The following is a 16,339-nucleotide window of genomic DNA, read 5'->3' as shown; positions in this document are numbered from 1 at the left end:
CCTGTTGTTCAGGCTTCAGTACTTCAATGCTTTAGCACTTTTTACATCAGCATAAGTGGGTTGTTATAACTTAGTACAATACCTACTAGCACAATGGTTATCAGTTATAAAATATACAGGATTCATCTGTAGGTCAACTCTGTCTTGGGCCAGTTGTCCAAGACTTAGCACTTCACATAGTCAGTATAGCTCCATGGGGCCTGGATAAAACTGGGTAGCATGTAAGTAGTGGCCTGTCTCACTGAGCGCACGCACCCTCGCAGCTCCTGGGGTTTACATATTTCTCGTATTTGCTGTAGGACAGAAGGAAGGATATCGCTCGAGATGTCTTGAAGGCTGCCCAGTGCCACCGACCACCCCAGGACACACTTCTGACTATCTGTTTTATGCCTCCCAACGTCCCTAAATGCTCTCCTAAAACCGCTCCCTGTTGGGAAGCATGGCCTGGGAACCAACAAGGCTCCCCCTCAATACCTGCGGGGCCCGGCTCCCGCTTGCAGAGCTACTCGGTCAAGCACGCCCGTGCTTTAACCGCTGTGGCCTACAGCTGCTGCACCACAGCACCCATCCGGGTGTCACCGCCCGACTCATCCCGGGTTGTTTCTGACCCCGTGAGGACCGAGCGCGCCGAGCGCTCACACACCTCGGGGGGGCGGGGCGGGTAATGGCTGCCGCCCCGCCAGCGGGGGCGCCCTCCGCGCGCTGTGTCCGCGCATGCGCGCACCTCCCGCCGCGCCGCGCCGGCACCGCCCCGGAAGCAGCTGCGCTGCCGGAGCCGGCGGAAGTGATCTCGTCGTACCGCTGCGTGCCCCCTCCTCCTCCCTCTTCCCTCCTCCCGCCCGTTCCGCGTAGTCGAGCCCTCTCGGGGGGCGGGTGTCGTGCCCCCCCGCCCCCCGTTGGCGGCGCTGTCGGGGCCGGCGGAGGATGTCGGCGCTGTCGCCGTCGCCGCTGCGGCGGCTCCGCCAGGCGCCGCGGCACCTGCTGGTCTGCGAGAAGGGCCACGCGCGGCACGCGCGCTCGCGGCACGCGGCGCACGTCCGGGACCACGCCTACAACTGCCGCGTGAGTGCGGGCGCGAGGCGGCGGCGGGGAGGGGTTAGCGGGCAGGGCCGCGGTGGGGGCAGCGGGCGGAGGTTTCCGCGCCTCCCCCCCGAGTGGGACCGGAGCGTCTCCTCAGCGGCGGCGGCGGGGCCCCGGTGGTGCCGCCGCCGCCTGTCCGCCCCGACCGGGGCGCTTTGCTCGTGCTCCTGGAGGGTTTCTCCCCCCCTCGTCAAAGGCGGCCTGCACGCCTCTTTCGGGACTATAAAAAGGAGGATAAAAATTAGCCCCGGTTGGCCGGGCGGTGCCGGGCAGCACCCCCGGTGGGGGAGGAGGCTGTGTTCCGGCAGCGCTGCCTGGCAAGTTACGCAGGGAGCGGCACCACAAATGCCTACTCCAAGCCGTGAGGGACAGGCTCAGTCCCTCAGCGCTGAAGCCTGGCAGCAGGTGTGCCCTGAAAGTCCTCTTTGTCATGTTGTCCCTCCTGCCGACGTATCATGTCGTGCAGGCATCAACAACTGCTTCGCTGTCTCGGACAACTTGATGTTGCAAAGGCCAGTTTTTGCCAGCTCGCTCTCCTTTCTTTGCCTGTTGCAAGTGTCCGTCAGACCCTCTTGCTATTTCTTTAGTATTTTTTTTTAGCAGCTAACTAGAAAGCTTTCTGCTTATGTGGCAGGCAGCCCACCTCTAAGCTGTTACTTCCCTTGTGTATGTGTGCAAAGGGAGATACATGACTGTTCTCTGTGAGCTCCTTTGTTCCAGAAAAAATTTTTTAAGGGGTGAAGTGGGAGGGAGCAGGGGGATGAACCTTTATGCTGCTTGTGCATGGTTATTGGGAAGCTTGCTGTTTGCCTATGTAATAACCTCGTTTGCCCTGGGCTCCCAGGCCTAAACGTTCTCTTGATCTATGAAAACATCTACAGGAAAGGTTTTAAACAAAACGGTAATTAAAGGTAGGCAATTGGAACAAAAGACCGAATGCTGGTATAGTAAGAAAGCCTAGGTGCGCATCTCTTTTAAAAATCAGTTTCTTCCCTTAAATTAGAAACCTCCTACAGCAGTTGTAGCCTTAATGTACGTCTTCCGTACGATTTTTTTGAAAATCATAAATCTATCTTCAAGTTTTGTTCTACTCTCCTGACCTCCAAAATATTCTACAGAGGAGAACTTGTTGATTTGAAAAGTAGTTTAAATTCTACTTTGGTCTTTGTATTTCTACTGAGATTACATAAATGCTTAGCCTACATTTTTAGTTATAGCTGCTTCCTGCAGCAAGGGCTGAAGGAAATGTTCCAGTGCGACTTCAAGTTAAATTTATAATGACCTGAAAAAAGATTGTTAGTTAAGTCATGCAGTGTAAAATCATGCCTTTGCATAACACCTCAAATGCTATCATATAGTGTGTGAAATGCGAAAACCAAATATTGTCTTTGCTGTACTTGGAAAGTTTTTGCAAATTGATAAATTTTTGAGACAATAGCTTGTAATTATTTTTTCTTAATTTTGTTTTGGTGTAACGTACTGACGACTTCGAAAATAAGAGTTTTTCTTGGTTTTCTACCAGAACGGATTGTAGGATATGATTTACATTACAAATATGTTCTTATTAGGTGTCTTTTTTGATCCCTGAATGTGGCATACTACCTGAAGTGCTGAAAAGTACTATTGCGGATATTGGAGAGTACTACGTGGTGAGGAATTTATCAATTCACGAATTGGTTGCTCATGAATTCATTGATGCTTTTGTGAAGAAAGGTAAGGAGGTAATCAGAACATGACAGATGCAGTAATAGTGTATGTTTTTCATAATACAGTAAAATCCATTCATTATTATTTTTTCTGAAAAGCATTTTAAAGGAAAAAAAAAACTAAGAAAATTCTGTACTAATTTCTTTATCTGATTTTTTTTCTGCTGTGTCAGCATTTGTTTATATCCAATGGGTCCAAAACTTCTGTGACTGCTCCCTCTTCATTTTTCTCTATTCCATCTTAGTTCTGCAAGCCAGCTGTCAAGTCACACCTGTTTATCTTCTACGTCTCATTTTTATGCAGATTCCTCCATAAATCAGCTCCCTTTACCCTTTCTGATTCCTTCATATTTCAACACAGCTGTGTTAGCTGTGTTCCACACTACACAAGACAAAAAGAGAAGAAATAAGCTTTTTTTTTTTTTTTTGGTGGGGCAGTGGTGTGTATTTGCGTTTGGATTTTTTTTGCTGATGGAGCTGTGGCAGCTCATCCTTGCACAGTAAGAGCAAAGATGATGTGAAGAAAGATGCTGCCTCTGCCCCGCCAACTTGCTATTGCATTCTCAGAGCATGCTGTTTTCATCGAGCTGGCCGTGCTCATTTGGCTCATGATAAATGTATCCTTCAGGTGATTGTCAGGGAGAAAAAAAGCTTCAAAGGCAAATAAGGAGAACAGAGAACATATGGGTAAAATAGGAAAATGAGATCCATTACTGTTTAAATGTGGGACTCTTTTTCATATTTCCTTTAGTCTCATTAATGACTTTTATGTCAGTAGTTTTATGGAAGCAGTGCAACATTTGTATACCAAGTTTACAGGATCTGATTCCTGTATTTTTAAAAACAAAATTGGTTGTGGCAGATAATGCTACAAAATATATTTAGTAATGTGAACATCTTCCACCTTGCCTTCCTGTTAACTAACAATAGGAATGCCTCTGGAAAAAAAAAAAAAGGGGGGTTTTCATTTGCTGACTGGGGAAGGTCACAGGTGGAAAGAAAGTGTTTGCATATTGGGGCATATTGTTAATGTTATCTGTATTATAGGTCCTTTAGAAGGTTCATAAAGGTTTATAAAACTAGTAACAAAATGCTGTTTTGTTTAAGAAGGTGGAAGAAAGTTGATGAAGACAAGAGTTTAGAGTGATTCAAATGGTATTTGGCATGTTTGATTATCTTGAGGTGAATCTTTCATATTGTCATGTTTGTCTTTAGAGACTATGTAATCTCATGGCTTTCTGCTTTACTACTAAAGGTTCATGCTACGCGCTCACCTATAACACAAAAATTGATCAAGATAATACTGCAGCTCTGCTACCAAATGGTATGTTTTGGTTTGGTTTTAGTAATGCAAATAAATTATGGTCTTGATTTGTTTTTTTTCCATTATGAATGATGTAAATAGGAAAATTTAATGCTTACTGTACTTCCCAATTTATTAGAAATATGTTTGAATCAAAAAATATTCATTTTAAATTCTTTTTTTCATTCATGCAGTTAAAATTATTTAATCTAAAGGAAATAACAAAAAAATCATCTTCACTTATGTATAGTGTCATATTGTCAATACTTCAACTGTAATTGCAATTGTTACAGAGGATTATTTTTTATGAAAATATTGCTTTCTAACTTCTTGTTTCTTACTCGTCTTAATTTTCTGTTTTGGTACAAATTCTGTCTTTATCAGCACTGCTTAGGAACACTTTTTAAATATTCAGTGTTTATTCTTTTGAGAATTATGTGATGTGTTAATATACTGTGTTGTGTTTACATCACGGTTTTATAACAATGTTCCATCTCAGGGGATTTTACATGCAGAGGAAATAATGAAGTTATTTTGGGCTTCAAATATGTATTTTTATTTCCATTTAACAATATATCAGATAGACCAATTTGTATTTCTATTATATCAGCCCTCTAGCCTAAGACTCTGTAATATGTAAGATGTAAATTCAGATTCTTCAGGGTAGGAATTCTTTTATGTGCTGTTAGCTTAGTCTAGCAAAATGGATACTTGATAGTATGATACAGTTATAACAAGCTATGCACAATTAATGCAGAGACAGCAGTAACAGTTCCTGGTGATGTCACTCTCTGAAATCTTCAGCAGCAGCCTTATTTGTTTGTAGTCTACATTATACTATACAGTAGAATCAAAAAACTGTAGTAGAGATCTGTTGTGTGAAATGCTGTACAGAGTGGCAGCTGCCAAATTTGCTTTATGAACATGGAAGTGGAGTTGTTCCAGCACGTATCAGCTTATTGGTAATAAGCATAGTTTACTCAATGTGAGTAGTCCCACTGGAGTTGGAGGAACTGCTTTTGTACATTTAGTTGAGCAGTGTGGGCATGACTGTTTACTAAATCAGGCCCTAGTGTAATGTAGTTTTCAACCAATGACACAGCAAACAGTAGGGGACAGGTGGAGAGAAGATTGAAGCAATGAAGTGAGGTAGGACAGTAAAAAAGCTATGACTGTCTCCGGAATAGTATTACACTTTTCTCATTCTAGTTCATAAAACCTCTGATGAAAAACAGTAATTGAGTTCTAACATTTTTTCAAGGGTTAATCTGATAATCCCTTTAACTGGAACTAAGGAGTCTGGATTACATTAGTAAAGCCATTGATCCAAAGCTAACATTGTATAAGGTATACGGTTCTCAGAAGACTTCAAAGGGAACTAAATAGAAGATTATTTGTATTAAAGTTTGATTTGTTTATAGGAAAACTAATTCTATCAGTGGATAAGGATACTTATGAGGAACTTGGACTGCAAGGTCGCCCTTCTCAGTATTCTGGAAAAAAAATAATGAGATATAGTAAGTATTATTTATATTAACAGTGCTAATTTCAGATCTGTCAGTGAAGCACCTTGTTAGGATGCTAAATCAGCAATAGTGAAACTTCCCTTTCCTTTAAAATTGGTTCTGGTCTAGGTCGTATTTTTCCAGATGCAGATACAAGGGTTGCATGAAGAGGGAAAAACTACTTTTTTCAAATAAAGCGGTTATAAGGAAGCAGATGTGTGATCTTTTGAGTACTCTTTAAAATTTTTAATTTCTGGGTTTTTCTTTGTGGTGTTTATACTGGAGTGATGCAGGACTCAAGAATTTCTGTATACTGTGCACTGTATCTGTGCCTTCTGATTTAAATCATGAAGTGGTAAACTAATTTAGGTCGAGCTTAATCTTTGCACACTATACAAAAAAAAATATCAGTGAAGAGCCTCACCCAAGACAGCATGCTTGAAAGGGAGAATCGTTTTGACCCATTTAAAATGGTAGTCTCCATATACCAAGTACTTGGAAAATGTTGTCATTTTTTAACCGCTGCAGAGGAGATATACAGAGTGTGATTTTTGTAAATTTTTTTGGTAAATAATTAAAAAAAACATGAACACTATGCTATCTCAAATGCATTAGAACCTGGAATAGTTAATAGGTAGTTACGTAAAGAGTTTAGAAGGGAAAACTTGTTATCTATAATAAGAATTTTGGCAAAATGGGACATCATTTACTATTCAGTTTGGCCAGTAAAATGTATGATGAAATTTCTATCTGAAAAATAAACCTTTAGCCTAGGACCAATTAATCTAGAAAAAAACAGTTGAAAAATCATCACTGTCATATATGTGGCTTTTGATGTTAGAAACTAGCTTTTTTTAGTACTAATAGCTTACCTAATTACCAAGATATTTTTAAGGCACTGTTTTGGGACTTCTGTCACTACCTTTACAAAATGGGCATGTCCCGGTCACTAGAAGGCAGTTCCAGATTATATCAAAATAAGGACAGCAGAAGGTGAGTATTTATTTACATAATAGGCAGTCTTATTTGCATAATCAGATAATTTACAAAGATTATGTATATGTGAAAATGAAGTTTAATGTTCTTTGGTTCCTTTGTGTTCTTTTAGTTCTTAATGAATTTAATACTGAAATGTATTGCAATTGAGTAACAATTTTTTTCTGTACATTTTTGCAGTTATAACTATTGACTTGACTGATTCTGGCTTTCACCCTGATAGCAAGAAACATAACAGAGTGCTTTGGGCCTTGAAAGAAAAGAAACCTTTAGAATTTGACTTCCTACTGGCTTGGTATAATACAGGTAATATAAAACTAAATGTAAAACCAAAATGTAACTTGACATGAAGTCCAAATATTTTTAGTTTACTGTTCTTTTCAGGTGATTGTCCAAATGTACTTTTAGTGAAGGGAAATGTTAGATTAAAATGTGTTTGGGTGAGGTTTTTTGGTTTTGTATATTTTTTTGGGGGGTGTGCGTGTTACTTCCTACACAGCAGAACACTTCAGGAACACAACAGTGATTCATAGGAGACACATTAGTTGCTTCATTTCCTTGTCTCTATGTTGCCCAGGCTTTCTGGCATAACTTTGCCTGTTTGATAGTTCTGCCTCTTCTTTATAAATGTGATATATGTAACCATTATTAATATGCATTTTTGAGTGTTTATTAATACATTTAGGTTACTTTGGTGTAGTACTTGAGATGGGGAGCTTTCATTTGAGCAGTAGTTATAGGACTCGTACAGAGTCCCTATTTCTGTCATGTGCTGTGTACACACACAGTTTGCTGTTTTATCATTTTAGCCTCAAGCACTTGCTTGAGATTGGAGCAGAGTCAGAACTTGTTCTAAGAAATTGTATTGTCTCAAATCACCTTTCTTCTAATGTTCGTTTAGCTACTGTTTTCTAATTACATTGATTTTTCTTCTGAAGTTTAAGTATTGCTCTTCTTCTGAGGATCATTTTCCAAAGTCCTCAGTTGCTTCTATTACCTCAGAACAGGCTGCATTTAGGGATATATAGCATTTGCATAGAATTGGCAAAAACTTCAGTAGTCAGTACTACAAAAAAATGTTTTTCTTCATCATAGCTCTGTAGCTTTTAGTGTGGTTCTGCTTTGAGTCACCACACTAGTGCAAAGGCATGTTAGAGAGGTCCCTGGGAGTGCTTTCCTATCTGTTTTTTACATTGTCACTCCTTCCTGGCTTTTCAAGACCGAGTCTGAGAGGGAGTTAACTGATCTGAGAAATTAAAGCTGCTTTCAAGATCCTTTAGCAGTGTCCCATGTTTCACTTTTGTCCTTCATGTTTCTCTTCCCCCTTTTTAAGTACTAATTGTACAACAAGGATCTCTCCTTGTTTTTTGTATGAAGTTGTTTAAAGGCTTGTTGTTTCCATCCTTATAGTCCTCAGGAAAGAGTCACAGTGAAGACTGTTGCTACCATAAATGGTGACATAAATCCAGCTAAGGTGGTGGATCTTCAGGCTCAGCTTGCTTGTATTTATTGGCCCAAGGCAGAGAGCAGAATGCCTCTAGGGCTGCTATGTTTCTTATGTTCGTTGCTGCCAGTGTAGTGCCATTCAGGAAGAATAGCATTTCTTATCCTTACTTTTTAATATGCAAAAACCAGATCAGGTCAATCATTTCCTGAATATGAAGTTAAATCTGAATGCCTTTCTGTGCTCTTAACACAAGAAAGACTCGTTAGTTCCTTAGTACTCACAAAAATAAAACTTTTATAGATTTTTATTAATAGACGAGGCATCGTGTAGGTTCTGCTGGAAGGGGAAAAGAGGGCTGTGTTTTGTCGAGAATCATTGTCTTCTGTGAACATTCTGCTTTCAGCCTTCCTGCTGATAACGTGTTTCTTGCTGTGGCCAGCACTGCTGCAAACCTATAAACATTTGTGTCACTTCCCAAAACAGGATTTTTTTGTTTTCATACCCATTTTTCCCACTTAGTGGTTCTGGCACCAACAGGAACAGAAAAAGGGAAATGGAGTGTCTCATGTCTTTAATGACAGAGGCAAAACAATCTTTTCTTCTCTTTTCTATTACTGTAATTTCTATGGCAATTTTAAATGTTTATTGGCTGAAATTTCACTCGCCTCCAAAAAACTTTGACAATGTGCCTGGTTGTTGTTGACATGGAAAGCTATGCTGTAACTAGAGAAATTGTTCTGTTGGACTCTTGACTGTAGTCTTTGAGATATCCTGAAGTTAGGGCTATAGCTGAGGCTCCCATATGCAGCAGACATTTAAAATGTATAATTTTTTTATATTTGACTAAGAATTCTAGGGCAGTATTATACATTCTTTGAACCTGTTAGTCTAACAAATGCCAACAGGAAATAAAGGCTGAAGGAACATTATCTGTTCTAGCACACTTCAGACTTAATTATATCTGTATAAAAATACTAAATTAACAAGAATTCAGTGGCTGCCTGTCTTTATCACTGTGCCATTCAGTACTAGGCAGCCTTTTTTGAAGGATGGCAAAAAAGGATCAATCCTCCTTTTCCTACTCCCTGAAGGGATTCTGCTTGATGACATAAATATGGCTGATGGAGTTTAGGCAGTTCATAATTTTTGATAGCAAGTCTTGGATATTGTATTCTGTAATGAACTCTATTCTGTTCTTGAATTTCTTCTGTTCATACATGCCTTTCGTGTGTTATTTAAGTGCTAGTCTGGACTTCAGACTTTTCATAAATAAGATATTATTTCTTGGTCTCCTAGAAACCCTTTGTTACTTTATGGAAATAAAATGTGTTATCTGGAATTTCAAATTTATGAGAATTGATTCCACGTCAGTTATCTTACTGTTTCAAAAAGGAACTTGGTTAATATCTCTTAATTTGCAATATGCTTGCTTAGGTTAGGTTTTTGGTCTAGGTTAGGTTTTTAGAATTTTATCTGCTGTTTTGGATCACTTACTAGAGTTGAAGAAACATGGCCTTTCCCATAAGTCCTTCACAGTACACCTGTTACAGATGTACTTTTATTTGAAGACTTATCACTTTTTTTCTTATTTTTTTTCTTCTTCTAGTAAAGTGAGATTTGTGATGCAGTTTGATTTCTTTACTATCTCCCCTTCTTTCTTCAACCCTCGTTTCCCAGACTATCATAAGAATTCCTCTTGACGTCACTGATATAAATCTGTTCTCAAACATGTTGTCGCCTGCTCACTTTTCCACTATTCAGGGAGAATAATGTTCTGGGGTGGCAGACACTTTAGCCAGGTGGGTAGGAGAGTCTCTAGTCTTGATGACTAGACTTTCTAGATGTACCTTATCTGAAGGTCATTTCTCAATTTACTGTAAATCAATAATTTTTCTTCAAAACCTTATCGTTCCTGAATTAAATTTGACATCACACCTAGAAAATCAAGTATGTGGCCTTTAGTGATGGGTTAAGACCTCTCAGAAGGACTCTTGTCCTTAGCTGAGAACTAAGAGATCCACTAACCTGACTGTGTGCCTTCTAGGACAATGAAAAGGGAAACTTTCTGCGATTGTGAAGGCATGTTCCAGAAGAATTTAAATGACACTGTAGCTTTTTGCAAAGTATTCCTGAGATCTGCAGAAATTTATTCTATAGGGTATTGTTCATGATTCTGGAAGCCATACTGTCTCTAGGAGGCAGTTCTTGGTGAACTAGTGATGCTGGGATCCCTCTAGACACTCAGTGGTTTTTGAGGGAATACTTCCTGAATTCATGTGAGCTTAGTTCCGTTTACCTGTTCTTACAGATGCATTATATTTGTGTATCTACCACATATATCCTCCCACTCAAGCCTGAGGAATTTCTAGAGATGCTGAGCTAGAGATGTCCTAATAGTGTAAGGCGTGCATTGCCCTTCTGCAGCAGCATGTATCTGTGCATGAGCATGAAGGGGATGTTTGTATGGGCACTAGTAAGGCAAAATGTTCTCTGGCCTCATGTATATAGGCAGGGGTATACTGCCAGTGTGGGTGCCTTTGCAGACCAATTTGTCTTGGGAAGCAGTTAACGTGTTCCTGCTCCCTTCTGCATGTGCCTTTTCAAGAACACTTTCTAATGAGTTTATTTTATTACTTCCCTAGTTAATTCTGCTTGTATTTTCTATTGACAGATCTATGCTTGCTAGTTAAATTGTAAATTTACTGTGTTGTTGGATCTTGCACTAATTTTTATTTCCAGGAAGATGAGGAAGCTGAAAATTCTGTGACTTTTGCCAAAGATAACATCATGTAAGCAGTTTCATGTGCTGCATTTTCTGGTGTACATATACAAAGGTTTCATGTATTCAGTGCTCCTTTTGTTTAGTAGTTTCATAACAGCTGTTTGTGGTGTTGTGTTGTTAAGGTGCAGAGGGATCAACATTGATGTCATACTTTTCAAAAAACCAAATACAGGCACTGAAGCCAAAAATAACGTTCAGCATGTTAAGGGACTTGCAGTGTCCAGTGTTACAAAGTAATGAACTACAAGGAAAGCCAGATGAGTCCTGCAGTACGGAGGAACTGTTCGAATGGCTAGGTGCTGTCTTAAATCAAGTTAGCTTGTAAGTATTTGAATTAATTTGATCTTTAAATACATTTTAAGTATGGAAAGCCAAAATGTATTTTAAGGAAGAGTTTAGTAAGAATTAAGACAGACACGCTTCTGTTAAGTGGGAAGTCTGTTACGCCCTTAAGCATTTGTTGTAAGTCTTGAATAATTTATGTGTTTTTAGGGGTACCCATGTGTACTGGTTTTGCTTGGGATAGAGTTAAATTTCTTCGCAGTAGCTGATGTGGTGCTGGTTTGCATTTAGAACCAAAATGGTGTTGATAACACAGGGCTGTTTTAGCTATCACTGAGCTGTGCAGCTGGGGGAAGGAAGTGTGGGAGATGTTCAGAGTTACAGTATTTGTCTTCCCAACTCAGTTAGACGTGATGAAGCCCTGCTTTCCAGGAGATGGCTAAACAGCTGTTTGTAGATTGGGAAGTAGTAAATGAATTCCTTAACTTGCTTTCTTTTCACATGCAACTTTTGCTTTACCTATTGAATTGCCCTTATCTCAACCCATGCGTCTTCTCACTTTTACCCTTCCAATTCTCCCCCCCACTAAGGGAGGAATGAGTAAGCCGTGGCTGTGTGGTGCTTAGGTGCTTACCAGGGTTAACCCACAGCACCATGACATCTTGTGTGTATTAATTGATTGGCCATTAGTTGCTTCAGTATTTAGATGATATACATAGATACTACTTCTTTGGTACAAGTTTTGATTGCTAAAACTTCCTGTAGAAGATTTAAAGTATATTTATTTTAGTGTTTTTTTGTTGTTTTTTTTTTTCCAGAGACAACAAATCATCTAGCTTCATATCAACCTATTGCTGTCCTCAGCCCAACACAATAGTGGAAAAAGCTTTTCTGTGTACCATCACAGGCTTCATAATTCCTGAGAAGATAATTCAGTTATTGGAGCAGCTGTGGTAAGGGCTGACAGAAGTACATTACTGAAACATTTGTACTCTTTTTAATTTTATAAATAATTTTTAAATACTACTTTGCGGTAGTGTTGTTGGAGGTAAATAGCAAAATACACAAAATTAAGAATTTTTTTTAATTAGGAAATGAACTGGAAACTTAACATCGGTATAAAAAAAGCAATAAACGATTTTGGGTACTTCGAATTTGAAAGTGCCTGCCCTATATTCTAGTAATGATTTTGTTTTTTATCTTAATTTCTGAGAAACAGTGGCTCTACTGAGCACCTGCATTTTTCAAATTCTTCCTGTCTATAAAAATCAGATGCTCTCAAATATGTCTGACTTAGTATTTTTATCTACTGATGGAAAATATCATTGAAATCCCTTTATGATACCAAAAAGACTATCACAAGATACTTCAAGGTTACTATGACATTGCGATAAACTAGAGTGAGTTTTTTGAATCAGGTGTTGTAACGTAAGACGCTGGATAGTGATGAACGGGGTAGCTGTAGTTCTAATTCAGTACCTAAACTACATGATCCTAGTGTATCATGGATTGATGTCATATTGTGTATTAGTGCAAATTCTGGAAGCTCCTTGCTCTCTGTGTGAGATGACACTTGAAGTGGCTGGTGGCTAATGATTATAGCACTGACTCATGACAATATTGCTGTTGCTTTATCTGCAGTGTGATTGTTACTCTGAGCAATTTTCAAGTCGTGTGCAGAAGCCTCCCTGGGCTAGGGTTGGAACACATATCTCCTTGGCTTTTATTCTCTACTGTCATGGTTTAAACCTGGCTAGCAACCAAACACCATGCAGCCACTCGCTTACCTTCTCCCACCCTAGAGTAAGGTGTAAGGATAAGGAGACTCATAGGTTGAGACAAAAACAATTTAGTAATTTAAATAAAAATTTAAATACTACTAATAGTAGAACATACAAATGAGAAATGCACAGTGTGATTGCTCACCATCTGCTGATCAATGCCCAGCCCATTCCCGGCTAGTGATCACAGAGAAGAGAGAATCCTGAAACCGCAATCCTGGAAGCAAGAGTGAGCTTCCCGATCAACCCTCATCTATATACTGAGCATGATTTTAGATTATATAGAATATTCTGTTGGCCAGTTTGTGTCCGTTGCTCTGGCTGTGATCCCTCACAGTTTCTTGTGCACCTGCGCACTAGCAGGACATGGAAAGTTGGAAAGTCCTTGATTTCTTAGTAACAACTGAAAACATCAGTGTATTATCAACATTCTTCTCATATCAAATCCCACACCAATCCAAAACACAGCACTGTTCTAGCTACTAAGAATGGGGGAAAAAATTATCTTTATTCCAGCCAAAACCAGGACATCTAGTTAAAGCCAGACATTATCTGCTGCTCTTGATTATTTGTAATCCACTTTCTTTCTGGTGGTAAAAGTATTTGTGTCAAGCATAGCCTGTCTGTGTTTCTTCCTCCAATGTCTTTTTTTTCCCTGATAACAGCTGTTCTCAGTAAATGTTCTATTTTCTGAAAGACAATGCATGCTGTAGGGAATTCAGAGCAACTACTTTACAACTTAGAACTTTTTCTAATTGCTGTAACTTGCAGGTTGACCATGTCTAAAAGTATGGTAAGAATAATCAAGAGCCAATCTTATTTCATTTCCTAATGTCTTCTGATGGAATATTTTCTTTCAAATTTATTATGTACTAAAGTAGGTTTCTTTAAACTGTTAATTACAGATTTTCACTAAAGTGCCTGTGTCTTTGAGTTTTGTTTTTTTTTTTACTTTATATTGTATACTTGAAGATGCTATTTCATTTTAATTATCGATTACCTTGTCTTCTTCCTTGCAGTTCCTACTTTGGTGAACCAAAACTGGCATACTGGCTGACCTTAACTGTGCATGGCTTTGCAGACAGCCCTGTTTCCTGGAGAGAAAGTGAACATGGTTTCCACAAGGGAGGAGAGAACTTGTACAACTTTGTCATTTTTAGAAATCTGGACTACTGGCTTCAGATGGCTGTGGGAACTAATGATGACTGTCCTCCATAAAGCTACATCTACAGCAGTTTTCTTGTAATTCCATGTTACTGTATAGACACCTAATAAGATAGGTTTTATAAAAGTAATTAGGTAACAAGTTAAGTACTAAGAGGCTGTATATGTTTCTCCATTATTAATAGCCCTTAAAGGATGACCTACAATGGAAGGAATGGATTTTTGTTTCTTCACTGTCATACAGTGCCTTCTGAAAGACTTCACAGTTTGAGAGTTCAAGTTCTCAGTAATTGACTGCAGGTGGCTTCCTTTTATCCAGGAGTAATTTTGGAATTTGAAAGTTAGTTTTACAGATTGCTAGCTAAAATATTTGGGAGGAAAGCTCATTTTAGGATTTAGTGTTTTCTTTCTTTACATTAAAGGTCTCTAAAACCTTCAAATTCATGTTTAAGACATTTCAACTTGCATGCTGGTGAATAAAAAAACCCAGATGTGTTCTCCATAATTTGGTGGGGGGAGGAGAAAAAAGGTGAGGATAAGGAGGTATGTGACAGTGGGAGGAGCACTCATTAAACACACCAAAAGTAAAGGTTTACTGACCTGTTTTTTGGATTTCACAGATCACAGTTGGTTATCAGAAAGAAGTTGATTTTTACCAGTGATACAAAAGGCTGCTGCTTGCTTTCCTAATTGACTTACACACACACTCACACCCTGACCACAGCCAAATCTCTACTTTTAAAAGTAGCTTGTGGTTCTTGCTTACAGGACAACTCATGGAGCTAAGATTTCACTGTCACAGTACTGCAGACACATTTGTGGGAAGAATGCTGTGGACTACGTTCAAACAATGCAGTTGAAGTGAAGCACGTTTCATTAACAGTAAGCAATAATGCTGAGAGCATAGGCAGCTATAAAGAATCCAGGTTAACTCCTGCTGAAATCCATGAAAGGTTGGATGGTGGTTTAGGGGTGTGGGGAATAGGGGTTATTTGGTTTTTGTTTTATGGAGTGGGTATGTATCATTAAAGTACATACCAATGCAGTGCTAAAATGGGAGTTGTTCACTTGATGAAGCAAGAGCTTGGTAATAGAAGTTAGGGCATAGCTGTAGTGGAAACATCAAGATCTCCTGTCAGGGTGAGTGACACAGAAAAGCAGAAATCTCCTGTCAGGGTGAGTGACACAGAAAAGCAGAAGGACCATGGGAAGCAGTTGAGTTTTCTTTTTTTATCTCTTTATTAGCTCTCTTCAGTGAGGAGAATCATCCTGGATGGTGTTTGTCATACACCTCCATTAAACATAACCCCTTCTGCTCAAGTTTTGCTACACCTTTCAAAACAAACAGCTTTCCAAATCAAGTTGTTTTTCAAAATTATCCTGCCATGAGATGTTTCTAGTAGGTTACTGGGAGCAGAAGTGCCACCTTGTCACAGGTGCAGAGAGACTCACATGATCAGAAGTTGAATGGACAAGTCTGGGGGAGTTCTTGACACTTAACTAGTAACTATTTACATAGCTGGCTCAAACATTGTTTCATTACTTTGCATTGGTGCAAACTATTACTATGCCTCAGTTCTTGGCTAAAGTCTCCGTTTGAAAGTGTCTGTTGAAGGATTATGCCATGTGTCAACTTCACAAAAGACACTAGTAACTAGAAGTGTCTTCCTTTTTCCTCTTGATCAGAAGGTCTCTTAAAAGCTTGGGCTTTCCTGGAAGTTATACCTACAGCAGAAGTTCTAATACAGAGTTAAAAATCTTTACAAAAAGTTGCATGAAGTTTGTAGGTGTTCCAGTGAATGTGCTCATCTTTGTCAGATTCTCATAAAGCTTTTTCTCTGACAATGTGTGTAACATGCACACAAACAAGTGGAATGTATACTGCTTTAGGAGAAGAAAGCCCAAACATCCAAAAAGAAGAATCTTGTATTGGTGTTCTCATTTCTCATCTTAATTGAGAGAAAGGAGTGAAGTCTTATGCATATGCTTCTTAGTAGTCCCAGCGGGAGTGCAGCAGCTATAAGGACTTGGCTCTGAAATGACAGCGGTAGGACCAGGTGAAGTGATTTTTCTAATTGGCACCTGGTTGCAGAGCACCTTGGAATCACTGAAGTAGCTTTGCTGAGACAATTCTGGAAGGCAAACTATGAAGAAGGCATTTCAGCTCTTATCAGTTCTCCTGAGCATGTGAGTATTAAGGTTAATCTTTCATGCCTATCTAGGGAAATCTCATCAGATTGGTCAACAGTTCCCTTTGCCTCCTGTCTACATAGGCAATGGACTAAATGTTTCT

The 16,339-nt window shown here is 39.4% G+C and overlaps 1 protein-coding gene across 4 annotated transcripts; it reads left to right on the top strand.

The window, feature by feature from the left end:
- Positions 1-782: 782 nt before the first annotated feature.
- RPP40 (ribonuclease P/MRP subunit p40) lies at positions 783-14,891 on the top strand. Of its 4 annotated transcripts, none has more exons than XM_074897887.1 (8): positions 783-1,062; positions 2,649-2,793; positions 4,042-4,110; positions 5,511-5,606; positions 6,771-6,896; positions 10,942-11,140; positions 11,920-12,054; positions 13,902-14,888. In XM_074897887.1, the coding sequence occupies exons 1-8, from the start codon at positions 925-927 to the stop codon at positions 14,098-14,100; spliced, it is 1,107 nt and encodes a 368-aa protein (XP_074753988.1). In that variant the 5' UTR covers positions 783-924; the 3' UTR covers positions 14,101-14,888. The 4 variants fall into 4 exon arrangements, with proteins under 4 accessions (XP_074753988.1, XP_074753991.1, XP_074753990.1 ...); XM_074897888.1 differs by lacking the exon at positions 783-1,062 and adding an exon at positions 1,322-1,485 and having other exon boundaries at positions 13,902-14,890; XM_074897890.1 differs by lacking the exon at positions 6,771-6,896 and having other exon boundaries at positions 13,902-14,891.
- The last annotated feature ends 1,448 nt before the right edge of the window (positions 14,892-16,339 follow it).

The sequence above is a fragment of the Athene noctua genome, chromosome 2 (assembly GCF_965140245.1).
Source record: "Athene noctua chromosome 2, bAthNoc1.hap1.1, whole genome shotgun sequence".
In the NCBI taxonomy this organism is placed as follows: domain Eukaryota; kingdom Metazoa; phylum Chordata; class Aves; order Strigiformes; family Strigidae; genus Athene; species Athene noctua.
Note: the sequence above shows the minus strand (reverse complement) of the source record. Positions and strands in the feature narration are given on the sequence as shown.